A 20,000-nucleotide genomic window follows, 5' to 3' on the forward strand; every position below is an offset into this window, starting at 1 on the left:
TTATCTTTGTTACAGCTCTTTCATGAGCACCTCTTGTTCTAAGTATAATTGTACACTTTTTTTTACTCTAAGCAAACTTCATACAGCAGTTTAAAACAATTCTATTGTATTCATCAATGCATATGAACATACACATAATATATATATATATATATATATATATATATATATATATATATATATATATATATATATATATATATATATACATATATATATATATACATAGATATATATATATACATAAATAAATATATACTGTATATATATATATATATATATATATATATATACTGTATATATATATATATATATATATATATATATATATATATATATATACTGTATATATATATATATATATATATATATATATATATATATATATATATATATACTGTATATATATATATATATATATATATATATATATATATACATATATATATATATATATATATATATATATATATATATATATATATATATATATATATATATATATATATATATATATATATATCAGCTGTTGCTCGTCCACTGCAAGACGAAGGCTCCAGACTTTCGTCTGTTTATGTTGGTTCTACGCCAATCTATACCTTCAAAATATTTTAGCTCACCAAAACTCTTCACTGCCCTAATTAAAAAAATTAATAATATTAAATTTTGGAAGTTATACAGACTTCACAAATGAAATGTTATTCCAAGATCACCATAATCGCCTCAAGAGAACAGTCATAACATAGTTGCCTATACGACAATTGGTCATATTTGATCAAAGCAGCAAGAGGTCAATGCAAGAACACAAATATCAGAAGATATAATAAAATATACGAAAAAACGAAAACTCAGAACTAGCAACTACTAGATGCGTTTCATACAGGAAAAGCCTAAAATTTTCCTCGAAAAAAAAAAAATTGCTTATTAAATTCTGATTTCGTGGAGGTGACTTTTACTTTACATTACTTTCTTATCAGACGTAATTGAAACATATTAATTCTACATATCCGTTAAGGGAATTCAAATTAATTCCACATATATGTTTATGGAATTCTAATTAATTCCACATATCAGTTTAGGGAATTCAAATTAATTCCACATAACCGTTTAGGGAATTCAAATCAATTCCACATATCCGTTTAGGGAATTCAAATCAATTTCACATATCCGTTTAGGGAATTCAAATCAATTCCACATATTCGTTTGGGAAATTCAAATTAATTCCACATATCAGTTTAGGGATTTCAAATTAATTCCACATATCCATTTAGGGAATTCAAAATGACACCACATATCCGATTAGGGAATTCCAATTAATTCCAAATATCCATTTAGGGAATTCGAATTAATTCCGCGTATCCACATGGGGAATTCCAATTAATCCCACATAACCGTTTCAGCCTGATGAGATTAGGCAGTCGAGCCAAAGTGAGGTAAGAGGAACACTGTGTAAAAGTCACCACCAACAGGATATCTTCCCTACAAGAGGACAAACATGAGGACAAACAAGAAGAAGAAGAAGAAGAAGAAAAAGAATAAATAAACAATTAAACTATGAAACGCATCGAGGAATTTAGGATCTAGAGCAGACTATTGTGTGGAATTGGCTGAAAGAATACAGAGAAAAATTCAGATTTCATACAATACAAAATGCCTTAGATATTAGTCATTATTTACATATGTATACGTTCATATACCATACATCTATACAAGTTATAGATAGATAGATAGATATGATAGCTAGATAGATAAATATAAGCAGATATCAATGCATAAGAAACTATAAGGGTTAATAAATAACGACATACTTACTATTCAGCTGTAAAATAAAAGTTATTTAAAACGTTTGAAAATATTGGTTTTTACACTGTCTTCTAATTCTTCCAGATTCGACCTCTAACTGGAGAAGACAGAATAAAGTAGCTAACGGAGATTTACCTTTGCACAAAGACAATGAGTTGTTACGTTGAAAAAAAAAATAATTTCATACTGGTCTCATTGTTTAGTCCATCCCTAAAAAAATGCTCTGTATATATTTTTTCTTAATTTACTTGACGTCAGTACATTCATATAAAAATTTGTAAACTTTGTTCACCAACATTAAAAAGTAACTACAAAATTATATTTAAAGAATGGATGTCCAAGAAATGAAAAACTATGATTACTATATATCTATTTAAAGCTTAATTTTTTTTTTTGTCAAAACATCAAATGAAAATCTGCTTAACGATAATTTCAAAATAAATCATATATTTACAATCAGTTTCAGCTGTTTCGTATAAAAGACTTTTTGTCTTCTGAATGATCACACTGACTCGCATTTTGCTTTATGATTACAATACCTCAAGAGGAAAGTAAATATAAAAGTTATCTCCTGCAAATCTCAAAGCCCACCAGAGTAAATCAAGATTTATCAGGGATGACTGATATGAGGATCTTATTATACACTCTTGAATCTTTCATTTTTGCTGAGAATATTTGGTTGAAACTTGCAAAGGAAATCCATACAATATCGACTTGTTTTGTAATACGGAATAAATGGCAGGTTTCAAATATCAATTAATTATGTTGAAATTGTATTAAGAACAGAGAAGTGGTTCAACAAACAACTAAATAATCCCCAACGCTTTAGGCAACTGATATTATGGCATATGGGAGAGATTGAAAAAAATCACTGAAAACATGCCTTACTCCTTATATATATATATATATATATATATATATATATATATATATATATATATATATATATATATATATATATATATAATATGTATATATATATTCATATATACTGTATATATATATATATATATATATATATATATATATAATATATATATATATATATATATATATATATATATATTCATATATATATATTATATATATATATAAATATATATATATATATATACATACATATATATATATATATATATATATATATATATATATATATACATACATACATATATATATATATATATATATATATATATATATATATACATACACACATATATATATATATATATATATATATATATATATATATATATATATATATATATATATATATATAAAGACGATTAACTTATAACATGTTAAAAATCAAAACGTTTATACTAAACATTTCTCGGTATACTCACGAGTATCTATAATAAAATCCTCATTTTTTTTTAAGTACAAGACAGGGCAGTTAACTGTTTGAATATATCTAGGGCTAAAACTTAATTCTTAATGAAGGTGATACTCATTCAATCTTTCTTTACTTTTTATAACAAATTTCAACTACATGAAGAATTGATCAACGTTATATAGTTCGTCTTGAGACTAACAGATATTGATTTGTCTTCTTATCTTAGATGTTTTCATTACATCCTTACATCCAAACACTTCATATCCTATCTTCAAGAATTAGAAAATATAACATAACAAACAACCAATATTGTTAAATCAAACTGAAACATTTAACAATGAAATATCAAACTAATACGGGATAAAACTACATATCTATAAGAGAGAGAGAGAGAGAGAGAGAGAGAGAGAGAGAGAGAGAGAGAGAGAGAGAGAGAGATTCGCCATTCCACACAAAAGACTACTTCTTTCTAAATTTATTCTACCAAATCGATAATTCCTCAGGATGTCATAATTAAATTTCATCTTACCAGCTGCAGATGGGACATCATCGTAGTTGGGTGCAGGTCCACACGGGTAGTGGTGGTGGTGGTAGTGGTGGTGGTGGTAGTGGTGGTAGAAGTAGTAGTAGTAGTGGTAGTAGTAGTAGTAGTAGTAGTAGTAGTGATGGTGGTGGTGGTGATGGGAGAGGGACGTAAGTGGAAGGTTAAATATAAGAGAGACATTCGACACATAGTGTAGCGTGTAAGAAGGAACAAGGGGGGATTAGGGTGCTCATGGAGTGGCTACAGGGGAGGGGAAGGGGAGAGGGGGAGGATTCGGGACCTATAATCTTATTATAAAAAAAGGAGCGTAGGTCACAGACTGGTAGTAAGGGCAGACGAACAAGAAAGAGCAGGAGGGCTAGGTGGAGAAGCGCAAGGTAAGAAACGCGGGGAAGGGAGACAAGTTCGTCAAAAACTGTGCGAACTTTTTTTTTCCAGGATAACTGCACCTCTTTGAGCAATCATATTCAATGCGGGTAGGGACAGGTGTATCAATGGTTTCATTGCCTTTATATGAACATTTTCTTAAATTCACACATTTTTTGTTTTTCGAAAGCAAAGACTCGTAAAGTATTCATTAAACAAAATTTTCTTGAAATCACAATTTTTTTTATAATTTTTCTTTTTCGTAAAAATACCTGCGCTCATTAAGATATCCAGAAAAGTATTATTCGAATATATCCTTAAATAAGTTCTTTTTAATATTATGGCAATAGTCGTAAAATAAAATACTCATTCAGAATTATAAAAAAGTTTTTTTGTTACATAAATATTAAATTGCGACGCAAGAAGCAATCAGATCCTCCAGGTGGACCAAATGATAAAAGGTGTTGATCATTTTCCAAAAAAGATAAAAATCTATGAAACTGAAGCAAAAGAGGTTTCTATGACATATCTGTTTAACGTGAAATCGACAATTGAGTCATTTTATTATTATCATTATTATTATTACTCGCTAAGCTACAAAGAAGGACACCGGCCTGACAGTCCCTTTATCAGTAATCTAGTTACGAATGAGGATGAAAGGAGAGGCGATAATAATAGGAAAAAAGGGGGAAATTTTTATCATGTCAAGAGCATCAGAGATAAATACCAAGAATATAAATTATAATCCACAATGATAACTTTTTATTGAGAATAAATTTCACTGATTAATTCAAACTCTTTCAAGAATTTACTACTGTAATATATTGAGAAACAGACAAAACTTTCATATTTATAAGAATAGAAAATAAGTTTTCATATTTAAAAGAATGCAAATAATAACAAACTTCCCTAGACCTTAAAAATACAATATAATTGCTAAATCTTTTATAAAATACAACACCTTCTCTTAAAAGAATCAAAAGATGCAGTAGAGGTGAATGTAAGATTTCTCTCTCACAACAAAGTTCTTTTCAGCAGTTTGACACAAGTTTTCCAAAAAAATCTAACGTGAATAATTATACACATGCAAGATTAAAGTCAAGACTCATGCAATGAATTTAGAGAGAATTTTTGGGCATTAGAATAATTAATGCAGTGCAGTTACAGAATAATTAATTATATGCTGAAAGGCCTGAAAATCGTCACCTCGTTTGATGAACTTATTTAATTCTGATAAAAGATTAATTTATATGATAATGCAACATTCCACTTCAGCTATGAATAACATAACAGCTGTATTGCAAAACTGTTATAGGCCCGAATAAAGATCAATAAAAATTGCAATTTGTAAAAGGGGAAAAAAATTATGCCTTACTTGCCTCTGGGTTTCAGTCACATAATATTTTGTTCAATTAAAAGAAAATAAAATATAGCAGCAGAAAATCCTCACAAGCAACTAGCAATGATATATCAGATTCAATTAATCCGGCGATCGTTATTCATAAACGTATTTTGTTGTCTCTGTACGCTAATGGAAACTGGTGTAAATAAAGAAACATGCTGAAAATTCAAGCAAAATACAAACTATTTCAAACTCTCATACATTGTGACCCACAGGAGCCGGTGAAACTAGCGCCCATTTTTCTAGCCCAGAACCCGAAGCTAACTTAATTATTAAAATTAGAAAAGATTTAAACTTTCTTCATCTACTAAAATCCTTTCCATGATTGACACTAAATCATAAGGATTGATTTCAGATTACAAATCATTATAAATTTGCAATTTTTCTTTCAAAGTAACTATTAAAAATAAAAGAATAAATTAAAATTTTTCGTCACCTATCAAAACCCTTCAAATAATTGACGGTAAATTACGAAGATTGATTTCAGATTATAAATTGTTATAAATTTGCAGAAAAGAACGTTTTTTTTTTCATAATAAAAATCATTAGCCTTAAAAAACAATACAGGAACACAGGAAAAAAAAAAGATTAAAAGAACTTTAAGGATTATATAGGTACATCTCTCATTCCAAGGGAAAAAAAATAAACTACGTTCTTATAAACATACAAACATACATACATCAATGTACTACAGCATATACCAACGCCACGATCATCACACAATCATATCAGTGCGCCTACGGATTCTGTGTTCTCAATATGTACATCCGAACAGATTTATTTTTACATAGGAACATAAAACGAGGCATAAATACCACACTAAGGAAACGACTAGAAGAGTCTCGGTTACAGTAGAATCTAGCAAAACACACACGAACTAATGACAATATTTTGAGAAAAAAAAAAAAAAAAAAAAAAAAAAAAAACACCTTTATACACACTTCATACGGCCACGCCACATAAAAAATGGTTAAACAGAAAAAAAATAGCATCAGAAAATGTACATTGGAACACCAGTCACATTCACGCTAAAAGTCACATTTGGCAAACCATGTAATTCGACTCATTACAATGACGTTGTGGGTTCAAGTTAACATCTGGTTAATCATGTCATTTCCCAGGTAAAAGGAATGTTGTGTCCTAAAAATGTCCTATAACTGGTCTCCCGTGTATATAATGAAAAGAAATTATACCTTTGAAATTTATAAAGAAATTATAATGACCATTCATCTTATTTCTAAATTCTCTTATAAAATCTCTTCTCACAAAACTAAATGTTGTCGATTAACTGTCGCATGTACTACAGTCCATTTCTTTAATTTAAGCGAGGCAGATTTGCACAGACTCGCAACGGTGCCCTTTTAGCTCGGAAAAGTTTCCTGATCGCTGATTGGTTAGAATTATCTTGTCCAACCAATCAGCGATCAGGAAACTTTTCCGAGCTAAAAGGGCACCGCTGCGAGTCGGTGCAAATATGCCTCGCTAAAAGAAATAGTCTATAGCTCTTTGTTTTGTTTAATAATTCAGTTTGATTAACCCCACTAAAACATTCTTGAGTCTTAATTTTTCTATGTTAAAACTTCCTCATAAAGACCATGCATTTTATTCTGATTAGGAAAGACTATGTCTTTTATTGTATACAGAAAAACTCTCAACATCAATGATCTTTTAACAAAAAAACCCAATTTTGAGATTTATCCAAGCATCTGTCATTTAGCCATACACTTTTTTACACTTACGCAGAAGTCAATTAAATTTCACTAAGACTCTTTAACTTGTACTTCTATTTAAAATTATATTGATCAGATCCCTTCAGTCTATTGAAAATAAATTCCACTTTTAAATGTATTGTATCGTTGCATTTATTTGAAAATTTCGTTATCAGTTACACACATCTAACCTTTGAATTTTATCCCATTAGGTTCCTACGTTAAAAATGTTTGATACAACCTATAAAATGTTTATATCTATCCACAACCCCCTATCTTAACAAACATTCTATTGTTCAACGTTTTCTATCCTTAATACTGCACTAGTATTTCCTTTAGTCTATCAATCAGAATATCCCTTTTTGTTCAAAAGCTATCTAAGATTAATTCACAAATATTCCCCCCACCCAAAAAATAAAATATATTGATGGCTAAGACCGTACTTGTTCAATCTACTCGAAGAATCCTGTCTTTTGATATTATCTTACCATACGTTCGATATCATTCATACATCCTCTAAGCCACAAAAATTTTAATTTATTTAACTGTTACCTATACCTTATTTCTTATGGTGTTCTTCAAGATTCTGCCATAAACATTTTCTTAGAGGTTTTTATACTGTACTTAAATATCTTTGACAAAAATCTATTATCATGACTCACTATTAGACCACTGCTTTTATCTTAACGTACAGGTAAAATGGATTTCCACATGACTTGAAAGATATGATACAGAAAAACAAGACCACAAAGAGAACAACAATAAATAATAGGTTTAGGCAACAGGGCATGGTGTCCACTTTATAATTATCAACTCTCTCTCTCTCTCTCTCTCTCTCTCTCTCTCTCTCTCTCTCTCTCTCTCTCTCTCTCTCTCTCAACAGCGTTCATAACTTCATATGCAATCACAAACAAACCACCACGAGGCACAACAAGACAGTCCAGGGATACCACTTAAAACTTGCTACCCTGCAACGCTTCTTTAATTTAGAAAAACCGTCTTAACACTGTTTAACATAAATGCAGTTATGACGCAAAGCAGTCATTCTGTGAAATAACAAGTTATGCAAATGGAGGGAGGGAGGGCCAGCGAAGTTTCCCAGGGAAAGGCACGCTAGCCTCATTAACAATCATTTTCTTCTCGTTATGAATCTAATCACGCCGCTTACAAGAAGAAGAAGAAGAAGAAGGGGAAATAGAAGAAACCAAGCTTACAAGAAGAAGAAGAAGAAGGGGAAATAGAAGAAACCAAGCTTACAAGAAGAAGAAGAAGAAGGGGAAATAGAAGAAACCAAGCTTACAAGAAGAAGAAGAAGAAGGGGAAATAGAAGAAACCAAGCTTACAAGAAGAAGAAGAAGAAGAAGGGGAAATAGAAGAAACCAAGCTTACAAGAAGAAGAAGAAGAAGAAGGGGAAATAGAAGAAACCAAGCTTACAAGAAGAAGAAGAAGAAGGGGAAATAGAAGAAACCAAGCTTACAAGAAGAAGAAGAAGAAGAAGGGGAAATAGAAGAAACCAAGCTTACAAGAAGAAGAAGAAGAGGAAATAGAAGATATCAAGCTTACAGGAAAAAGAGAAGTAACCAAGATTACAAGAAGAAGATATCGAGTTTACAAAAAGAAGCGGAAATCAAATTTACAAGAAAACGAAGTCACGCTTACAAGAAGAAGAAGAAGAAGAAGAAACCACGCTTACAAGACGTAGAAGATTAAATCACGCTTACAAGAAGAAGAAGAAGAAGAAGACGGTTACAAGAAGAGGAAGAAATCATGCTTACAAGAAGAGGAGGAAATCCGGGTTACAAGAAGATGAAATCACGCTTACAAGAAAAAGAAGAAATCACGCTTAGAAGAAGAGGAAATTAGGGTTACAAGAGGAAGATGAAATTACGCTTACAAGAAGAAGGGGAAATTAGGCTTACAAGATGATGAAAACACGCTTACATGAAGAGAAAATCAAGCTTATAAGATGAAAAAAGAAGAAATAACGCTTACATGAAGAAGAAGAAGAAGAAGAAGAAGAAGAAGAAATCACGCTTACGAGAAGAAGAGGAAATTAAGCTTACAAGATGCAGAAAATGAAATCCCGCATACAAGAAGAGAAGGAAGAAATTATTCTTACAAGAACAAGAAGAACAACTCAAGCCTACAAGAAGAAGATATCCAGTTCACAAGAAGAAGACGAAAAAGAAGAAATCACGCTTACAAGAAGAAGAATAAGAAGGCACTAAACTTCATTTAAAACATTTAACACGGGAGGTTGTTTAGAAAACTTTTCGTATCTCTAAACACAGATACAAGTAATCTATTATCAACACAACAAGACAGGTTTTTCCTTCCTGTTTTCCGAACATTCACCCTTGTCATATTGAGAGAGAGCAAAAAAAAAAAAAAAATATTCGCACCATCAGTCTTACGAATACGGAATTTAATGAGACTCATGCTAAAGAATGATATAAATAGTGTTTTTTACAGAAAAAAGTTTTGGGGAGAGAGAGAGAGAGAGAGAGAGAGAGAGAGAGAGAGAGAGAGAGAGAGAGAGAGAGAGGAGAGAGAGAGAGAGAGAGAGAGAGAGAGAACGCATTGGTCGTATCTAATATATTAGCTGCATTCAGAGAGAGAGAGAGAGAGAGAGAGAGAGAGAGAGAGAGAGAGAGAGAGAGAGAGAGAGAGAGAGAGAGAGAGAACGCATTGGTCGTATCTAATATATTAGCTGCATTCAGAGAGAGAGAGAGAGAGAGAGAGAGAGAGAGAGAGAGAGAGAGAGAGAGAGAGAGAGAGAGAGAGAGAGAGAGAGAGAGAACGCATTCACACACATACAACTGAACATTCTCACTGTTACATTCATATGCCACTGGTCTTTGTTCATACTTCAATTATATTTCCTGACAATCTCTTCAACAACGTTCACAATCAACATTTCTTTCATTCTCTACTAAGAAGACGTGGCTCTCAATACTCAACATTCACGAAATACGAAAGAAGAAAAAATTAACATTCAAAATCAAACAATAAACTCACAGATATTATTACATTTTGTTCTTTAGTGGGACTGATTCTAAGACTAATAATGTTCTAGTATTTAGTAGTCATAATATTAATATCATTGGTCGAGAACTGAATATTAAGCTTCCATAGGTTTTCCATTCTGGAAATTGACATAAAGAAACAAAGATTTACAACTTTCCAAAGTTTTATATCAATACCATCAACATAACCAAGAAAGTAAATATCTAAGGTTAATGAAATCCAACATATAGATTCAAACTATTTCAATAATTTTCTAGCAAAAATATGCATCCACAAAGCCAATTTCTTGTATAACTTTGAGTCGATTGACCAACAAAAAGTAAAATAATCCTATAAAAAAATCAACATTATGCTCTTGATGCTTGCATGAGTCTAGTTCTTCAAGAGAGATCGAAAAGAAGCGTTGGAACATCTCCAAAACCTCACGAGAGCCAAAGCACATGCAATAATGCCAGTGAGTTTTTTGCTTTAATAATAATAATGTCAAAACAGCTTTACTAAAAAAAGTGAGCAAGGAAACACGACGAGAATACAACGATAAAATGCTACAATCTGCATCTATTCTAATAAAATTTACTGATACATTTTTTTTTTTTTTCATGTCATTGTTTGAGTATTTTATGGTACATCTTGTTATTCTGTTTTGAATTTTGTGAAGAAGTGCTGCAATGTATCTAATCATGTTTCTTACCAAATGTTTCAATGTTTCCTTGGTGTGTTTCATTGCAGAGAGTTTGCTAAGTCAGTCGTCTCGTCCTTCAAGTTTTTAGCTTTCTAATACGAGTATCCATTCTATAAAATCTGATATTTTGGTCGTCTAGAACCTTGTTGTATATATCTGTTCCCTTTGACAGGAAAATGTAAAAATAAAAGATGCACAGAGGCCAATAAAAGAGGAATTGAATTATACAGTCGTTGTCCAGTAGTTAGTTTTTAAGTTCAAGAATTGAATTCTGACTTCTACAGTGTTGGTATTTGTAATGCCCATCAAATTTCCCACAATACGGTTACCACTTAATGCAGTGGCTGGTATGTACAGCTGGCGTACAGCTCTCCCCAGAAATAATTCGTCATTCGTAGCCATCAAAATGGACCACTAATATCCAAAACAACCGGCCCTCGCACAAGGAAACATTTAAAATGACTTGATCATACTGTCTGTCTGTCATTAAACGCGGAATGTAATCTAAAAAATCGAAGACGTAGTGTAATGAAGAAAGATAAGTACTTCCATTCGCTAGATATTTTCAATTAAGATTCATAAAAGTAATATATTTTCATACTTATTGATAATAATGAAGGCTTAATCAGTTATAGCTATCTTTTCATAAGGGCTTATATGATTTACCGCATGCGAAAATGTCCCCTCCCTCAAAGTTCCAGAGATTGTAGTTTTTTATAGTTTCCAATTCACTAAAACAAGGACAAAATATAAGTAAACTATGACTCTACGGTGATAAAATCAACGTGCACGCTTTCAATTCCATTAATTGTAGTTGTTTTAGTTTCCATTACGTAAAAATAAGGACAACATATATGTAAACTATTACGATACTGTTAAAAAAAACCGTAATTTTATTCGAAAAATCTTCGTAAAATATACTGTTCTCAGCCGTATTCCAGTAAAATACAGGCGACCGCAATTTTACCTTACTTTATCATTATATCTTACGGATTGGTGACCTTAATATCACTCCTTTACGTCAATATATCCGTTTCAAAATGGTAAAAATCCTGGAATAAATGTTGCAAGGCACATACTTCTATTTTAATGCAAATTTTTGAGTGTATAATTATTTCAAACCGGTAAAAAATCCTGGAATAAATGTTGCCAGGCATATACCGCTATTTCAATGCAAATTTTCAAGAGTATAGTTATAAAAATCAGCACGTCCATCAAGAAAAATTTCCGGCGGGCTATTTGCCACGTGTTATTAGCGAGACACCACCACCTGCGCTTGAAATGGGGATAAAGGGAAACACTAATCCTCGCTTAACTTTTCCCCCTTTCTTGTCCTGTGACAGTAAGCTTTCCTAACATCTTTACACCTGAGCGGAGAGGAAAACTCGATCGAAGGCATTCCCGACCGCAGATTTTCCTGCAGCTCTACCTTGGCCCAAATGGATTTTTTTCTCTTTTTTTTTTCCTCCTCATTCCTGCGGTACATGGAGGGATGAACGTCAGATAGATACGATAATTCCAGAAAAATGCATTTACTTCTCAGACAAGTCCGATAACTGATTGCCTAATCAATGTCAGTAAATATAAAGACGCTTAAATATATTTAGGTCTTACGGTGTTCAAAATTATCAGACTAAAAAAATTATTGGTGGTCGTTAAATATCAATAGCAAAATATCCAAAAGGATTTAAGCCAAAATATATACCCAAAAGACTGTACAAAAAGGTTTTAATTTTTAAAATGTATCCATAACCAACTAAGGGAAAATTAAATCTGAAAGTTTGAAATTCTTAAAAAAATTACCCAATTAATTACTTCGACTCAATAGTAGTTTAACCTAATTCGCTTCTTAAAATTTATTCATCGCGTTTATTAAAATGATAAAATCTAATCCTCTTTTTAAACTTCAATATCTTTCGCATTTATCAAAATTATATAAATTAATCCTGTTTTCAAACTTACAATATCTTTCGCATTTATCAAAATTATATAAATTAATCCTCTTTTTAAACTTACAATATTTTTCGCATTTATCTAAATTATATAAATTAATCCTCTTTTCAAACTTACAATATTTTTCGCATTTATCATAATTATATAAATTAATCCTCTTTTCCAACTTTCAATATTTTTCGCATTTATCAAAATTATATAATCTAATCCTCTTTTTAAACTCCAATATCCTTCGCATTTATCAAAATTATATAAATTAATCCTCTTTTCAAACTTACAATATCCTTCGCATTTATCAAAATTATATAACCTAATCTTCATTTACACTTCAATATCTTTTGCATTTATCAAAATTATATAAATTAATCCTCTTTTCAAACTTACAATATTTTTCGCATTTATCAAAATTATATAATCTAATCTTCATTTAAACTTCAATATCTTTCGCATTTATCCAATTATTTAAAAAAAAAAATGGAAAGGTATCTATTTCCTGAGAACTTCAGTTACAAATAATATCCAAAAATGTGAAGAAAAATCGCCAGTCGTTCATCACTACAAGTACTTATTGTATTTCAATTTGAATTAGAGATCTGAGATAATTAACAGACTACTGTTAATTCGAGTTACATTTTTACACGAATTAAACCAAAAGACAGGCCAGTAACATTCCACTCATGAGCGACCTTTAAATCTTTAAACTTGCACATTACTAATACGTTAACAGATTGCTTTAGAATTTCATGGCTTACATATCCCCTCTCAAGTCGAAACGGTACGTGAACTTTAAATACATGTACAAGTTCTCATCAAAAAACTTAAAAGAAAAATAAAAATATTCCATCATTCCTTGAAGCCCTTGTCTTAGAGCTTTAATTATAAACCATATATAATTATATTCATATCTATTTTTAAAGGAATTTTCGACGCTTTGAATTTTCAAAACACTCATATAAATATCAGAGGTATTTGCACAAAATATTTACGCTTAGGTTTTGAGCTTCCCATGAGTGACGAAACCCTATTTCAGTACTTCTTCGCATAATTTTCTCCATATTCATAATTTTCAGTTGTTAGTAAACTACACTGAGGTTAAATTCTCTTTGGTTCTAATATATTTGGAAAATCTCGACAGAAATCTGAACATTAGTAACTTGAGTTTAAGAATCCTTGTAGATTTATCTTTATAATCTTTTAATCACAGATGGCATGATGAAGTTCGCAGGTATCTAGAATATCCTTATTTAACTTTACTAAAATGAATATTTTATTAAAATACTCATTTGTTATTAATTCCATGAAGGCAACGAAAAGCTAATCAGAAAGTTAAGAAATACTTCTGTATCAATTATTTAAAATATAAAGAGCCCTTTTTTTTCATTTTCTTTTTGAGGAAGACGAAGACTAAAGGAACAGTTTGAATAAGGATAATAATAGAATTGACCTAAAAAGGGAAGAATATGTAAGTCACTCGACCCAAAGGATAAGAATGTCTTCAGAAGAGCCAGTAAATGGAAGGAAAATCTAAAAAAAGTCAGCAATTCGCAGACGTCATAGCTGCCTTGAAAGTGGGGGTTTACCAACTTGAGAACTAAGACTAAAATTGGATGATAAAAAAAGGAGCGACGAAAGAAAATGTATATCAAAACGACAGTATATCAAGGCCACTGACTACATTAGGTGCCTTCAGACTGATAACAACATAACTGTGAATGGCAGAGAAAGATATAAACAAAAATCTCCAATCCTGGGTAAAGGAATTTACGACGCTAATAAAATTCAACACATTCCTTGGGTAGACTGCATGATTTGATCAATACTAGTCTCAAACCTCAAGGGCTCTCAATATTGATAGACGAGACAGAAAAATAGTTAGATATAAAGTTTCAATTATGTATTAGCTTTCACATTCAGTCAGAACTTTGAACAAAGAATACTAAAACTTTCATGACACAATATTGAGTGTTCCCAAAATAAAATAAACGGGAATTGAAAGTATAAGATGTATGGTGATGATACAACCTCAAAAGTATTTGCCAGCTAAGCTACAACCCTAGTTGGAATAGTAGGATGCTATACGCCCAAGGGCTCCAGCAGGGAAAAGTACCTCAGTGAGGAAAGGAAATAAAGGAAATAAAAAGACGGCTTGAGAAATAATGAATATAAAATATCTAGAGATTAATAGCAACGTTAAAATTGATCTGACATACATAAACTATGAAGAAATATGTTCGCAACATTCACTGCAATCATAGGTTGACAAAAACGATAATATGAAGACTTGATTGTTAATAAATTATATAAAAAGATTTCATGAATATCCTCTTACCGAAATTAAAAAATATTTCCTTAGCATAGAGAAAAAAGTGACGCTAACTAATAACCTTATGAAAGTTGTTAGAAAATCATACAACTGGAGAAAATACTAGTCACAGAACACTTTAAACTCTGATGCTTTAAAGGTCGTTCATGAATGGCAGAGCCATGGGACGGTGACAATGTCCTAGAGACTGACCACATGTACATATGATCAGCACCCAAGCCCCTCTTTATCCAAGATAGGACCAGGGAGTCGCAGGTAATGGCTGCTAAAAGCTCGGAAGGTAGACGTATAGGATTCCCAAAACCGTGCCCATCCTTGGCTCATAAGGATGGTGAGGTTGCATACGATACAAGAAACTATAGTGCATGAGCAGGATTCGAACCCCAATCAGGCAGATCGCTTGGAAGGGGCGTTTCTAGTAGGCTGGAAGTATCACAAACTTCTAGGGACTAGTTCATCTATTCAATTGTGAATACGAGTTTTCAGACAAAAAGTCTTTGAACTTTCCAAGAATACCTTACCGACCAAAGGCTCAGAGCCCAGGTTGGCGTAGCAGAAAAATAAGAGAGAGTTGGAATTTTCAGAAAGAGAACAAACTATAGGTTATTTGCAACATAAAAAAATATCTGAATGATAGGCTGGCAAATTGAACAGATGCAGCAGAAAAAGGTGTATTCAAGGCTCACTTTTACTATGATTTTATTTTCAAAGAAGGTGTATAGTCAGTATTTATCCCATATATTTATATATATATATATATATATATATATATATATATATATATATATATATATATGTGTGTGTATATATATATATATATATATATATATATATATTTATATATATGCATATATATATATATATATATATATATATATATATATATATATATATATATATATATATATATATATATATATATATATATGTATGTATATATATAAACCCACCATAAAAGAAAGCAAGAAGTGTGGAAAAATGCGGGGTTTTTATCTTGTCACTTTATGACCGTCATACATATGGACCTCAGAGCGAACGGCAAAATATATATTTCTCTTTTTCTGCGTTCCTTTTGCCAGACCTCTTCGTAATGGCTTACCTTTGGAATATTAGAAAACAGCTTAGGCAATACATTTGCATATTTTTTTGGAGAGAGACATAAGAGTATAAAATGCCTTAATTACGATCGAACTATTTGCAATACGTTACTGAGTACGAAAAGATTAATTTTGTTTTTAACTATAATCCAATAAAAGTGTCTTGAAATTTTTTCAAAAGCTTCCAAATATGAAAAAAAAATGTATGATGATTTATAAAATATTCATAAAGGATCGATTATCTTTATAGAGATGTGAATTGTCGAGATATAAACCACAAATTTGCAAATCAAACAGTGTAGTTTTGTAAATCCTCAGTCAATGATGGATGGCACGATTTTCTTAGATAATATATACAACTTGAAAAACATTGCGTAATGTCATATAATTTTTAATATATAAATGAGAGAGAGAGAGAGAGAGAGAGAGAGAGAGAGAGAGAGAGAGAGAGAGAGAGAGAGAGAGAGAGAGAGAGAGAGAGAGAGAGAGAGAGAAGTTTGCTTAAGACAGGTATGAAAGTGTAAATGCAAGATTTATTTGTATTTTACCGAATAGTACAATACAATTGATACATGTTTCGTAAAAAAAAAAAAATAAATAAATTAACGACACCACCGACAAAAAAATAAAGGGTCCGTACTTAGGATTGCAATGCAATTCTTGTCACAAGAGAAAGTATCTATCTTGCAGTGGTTGTGAGGAGCCTAAAAGTGTTTTCCAGAACAAAATGCAGTGCAAATGGGGTAATCACAATTCTTCTCTTTATATCCTATGTTGCTTTGCTTTCAATGTGTACGAGTGAGTTGTGCATTTCTCTAATCAATATTTACACGTATATATGCACCTAAATGTGTATGTATATGTGTACATATAATTATATATACATTCATATATATGTACATACAAGACAATTTGAGTAGCTTCCATGCAATGCTAACCATAATCCAAACCAAACTTGTATCTACGACAGCTAAAATGTCATTTGACTAATATCAAAATGCTCTATGTAGCTGATTCAGAAAATAGTGTAAATAAAGAGAGAAAAAATTAATAATTATATAGGTGTAATAATCATTATGATAAAAGTAACCTACCTCGTTACAATAAATAACCAATGGCATTCAGTAGAGCTATTTTCAAGACCATATATGAACAATGGGCTTTACTGAAGCCATTCGTTATGTATATATACATGTGTGTGTCTGTGAGTATGCATGTTTATACAGTATGCTTAAACACTGTCAAGAATATTTACACACACACATATATAGATAAATATATAACAATCTGAAAAGTAAATGAGAGACAATGTAGCGGTTCTCTCTTTTTAATAAATATTTTGGAACCCATTTTAATAAAACTAATATAAAAAACTTGAAAACTGAAGTTAAATACGATTACTTATTTGCAAAATAGTTACTTCTGTAAACATATCAATTTTAATCATTACCAAATATAAAGATTATTCCATAACAGCTCAAAGTAAATATCAAAATATTTAAGTAAACTTTTAAGTAATTATTTTCCATCAGATTTTCAAACTCATGACTTGCTGTTTCAGCTTAGGAAATTTCAAAACTTTCAAGCAATTACCTTTCGAAAACTTATCCCAAATTTTGAAACACACGACTCGTTTCCACTTTCGAAAATTCAAAACGTTCAAATAATTACTTTCTAAACACTTATCCCAAATGTTGAAACCCACGACCCATTGCTTAAACTTTCAAAATTTTAAAACTTTCAAGTAATTACTTTTTGAAAACTTATCCCAAATTTTGAAACACACGAATCGTTTCAACTTTCGAAAATTCAAAACTTTCAAATAATTACCTTCTAAACACTTATCCCAAATGTTGAAACCCACGACCCATTGCTTAAACTTTCGAAATTTCAAAACTTTCAAGTAATTACTTTTTAAGAACTGATCCCGAATTTTGAAAGACAAAACAAAAAGAGAGAAACACTACTTCAAGGCCTTAAACATATTCTAATGTTCCATCACATAAACTCTAAAGAGACTTACACACTGCAAACCGCTCCCTGTTTAAAATAGAAGAACAAGTGAATGACAAGTGAAAGAATCATAAGCATGACAACGAGTGACGAATGAAAGAGGCAAAAATATGTCCGAGAACGCCTTACCAGGTCGGTCGCCAAGGGCGTCTTGTCGCCCTCGGGGAGATGGACCTCCATGGCCAAGACAATGCAGTTGGCGATGATGGTCAACAGGACCGCGTACTCGAACGGAGTGGATATCACAGTTAAGGAAAATGCTTGAATACTTAATGAAAAATACTTAAATTCTTGAAATACTTAAATTCTTAATACACCTGGTAGTTGGTTGGTGGTGGTGGTTAACCTTCAATAAATGGGATAATACAGTTATACAGTTAGTACAGAAATACAGATACAGTAAATACTTGAATTCTTAATGCACCTGGTAGTGGTTGATGGGAGTGGTTAACCTTCAATAAATAGGATAATACAGTTATACAGTTAGTACAGAAATACAGATACAGTAAATACTTGAATTCTTAATGCACCTAGTAGTGGTTGATGGGAGTGGTTAACCTTCAATAAATGGGATAATACAGTTATACAGTTAGTACAGAAATACAGATACAGTAAATACTTGAATTCTTAATGCACCTGGAAGTTGGTGATGGTGGTGGTTAATCTTCAATAAAGAGGATAATACAGTTATGCAGTTAGTATAGAAATACAGATACAGTATCTCCGGTATGATGCAAGACTTAGTATATTTAGAAGGCAGGTATAATTGCTTGAAAGTTCCTGTTTTCATTGTGAAAATCGATAAAATGTAATATACACAAGAAGGATAAAATTATAAATTGGTAGTTTATATGTTTTCCCAGATATGCTTTACTAGGATAACACATGCTCTCATGTGTGTATATACACAAACACACACACACACACACATTATATATATATATATATATATATATATATATATATATATATATATATATATATTTTTTTTTTTTTTTAATTAGTAGTTTTTGTTTTCCCAGATATGCTTTACTTGGATAAGACATGCTCTCATATGTATATATATATATATATATATATATATATATATATATATATATGTGTGTGTATATATATATATATATATATATATATATATATATATATATATATATATATTATACACAGTATATATGCATGAAAAAATCTCACATTAAATGAAACCAGTATATCACAGCTGAATGCATATCGCACTGCGCCCTGGATCAATTACTTTTTGGGTTGATAAGGATTGTGTAGCTGAATCTTTGTTGTCAATCCTTGTATCTTTGATAATGATATATAGAGAGTATGTATACATACATACATACATACATATATATAATATGTGTATATATATGTATATATATACAGTATATATATATATTTGCATGTTCATGTATGTGTGTGAGGATGTAAGCTTGTGCGTATACATAGGAAGTGTACGTGAGTCCTCTAGCAAAATATGCAGGCCTCATATTCAAGACTTTGAGAAAACATTCGTCTTGCCAAATGATATTAGCAAGACGGAGGCTCGTAATGTAATTTCAATTCCAACTTATCTATTCTTGGTTTGTCTTGTGGTAAAAGAAATTCATTTGCTGTTATGGGACAAAAAAAAAAAAAAAAAAAAAAAAAAAAAAAAAAAAAAAAAATTCATCATCTGCATAATTCACAAGGAGCAATAATAATCATAGAAGACCCAAGAGAAAAGCCTTATGAT

General features: G+C 30.9%; 1 protein-coding gene across 3 annotated transcripts in view; it reads right to left on the reverse strand.

Moving 5' to 3' along the window:
- Positions 1–18,489, reverse strand: part of cac (cacophony) — a 360,232-nt gene extending 341,743 nt beyond the window's left edge. For all 3 annotated transcript variants that reach the window (XM_068348246.1, XM_068348244.1, XM_068348245.1), the window contains exon 1: positions 18,389–18,489. In XM_068348246.1, the coding sequence (XP_068204347.1) occupies positions 18,389–18,439 (51 nt within the window). In that variant the 5' untranslated portion in view covers positions 18,440–18,489. The remainder of the gene's footprint in view (positions 1–18,388) is intronic.
- Positions 18,490–20,000: the final 1,511 nt, after the last annotated feature.

Source organism: Palaemon carinicauda, chromosome 24, assembly GCF_036898095.1.
Source record: "Palaemon carinicauda isolate YSFRI2023 chromosome 24, ASM3689809v2, whole genome shotgun sequence".
NCBI lineage: Eukaryota > Metazoa > Arthropoda > Malacostraca > Decapoda > Palaemonidae > Palaemon > Palaemon carinicauda.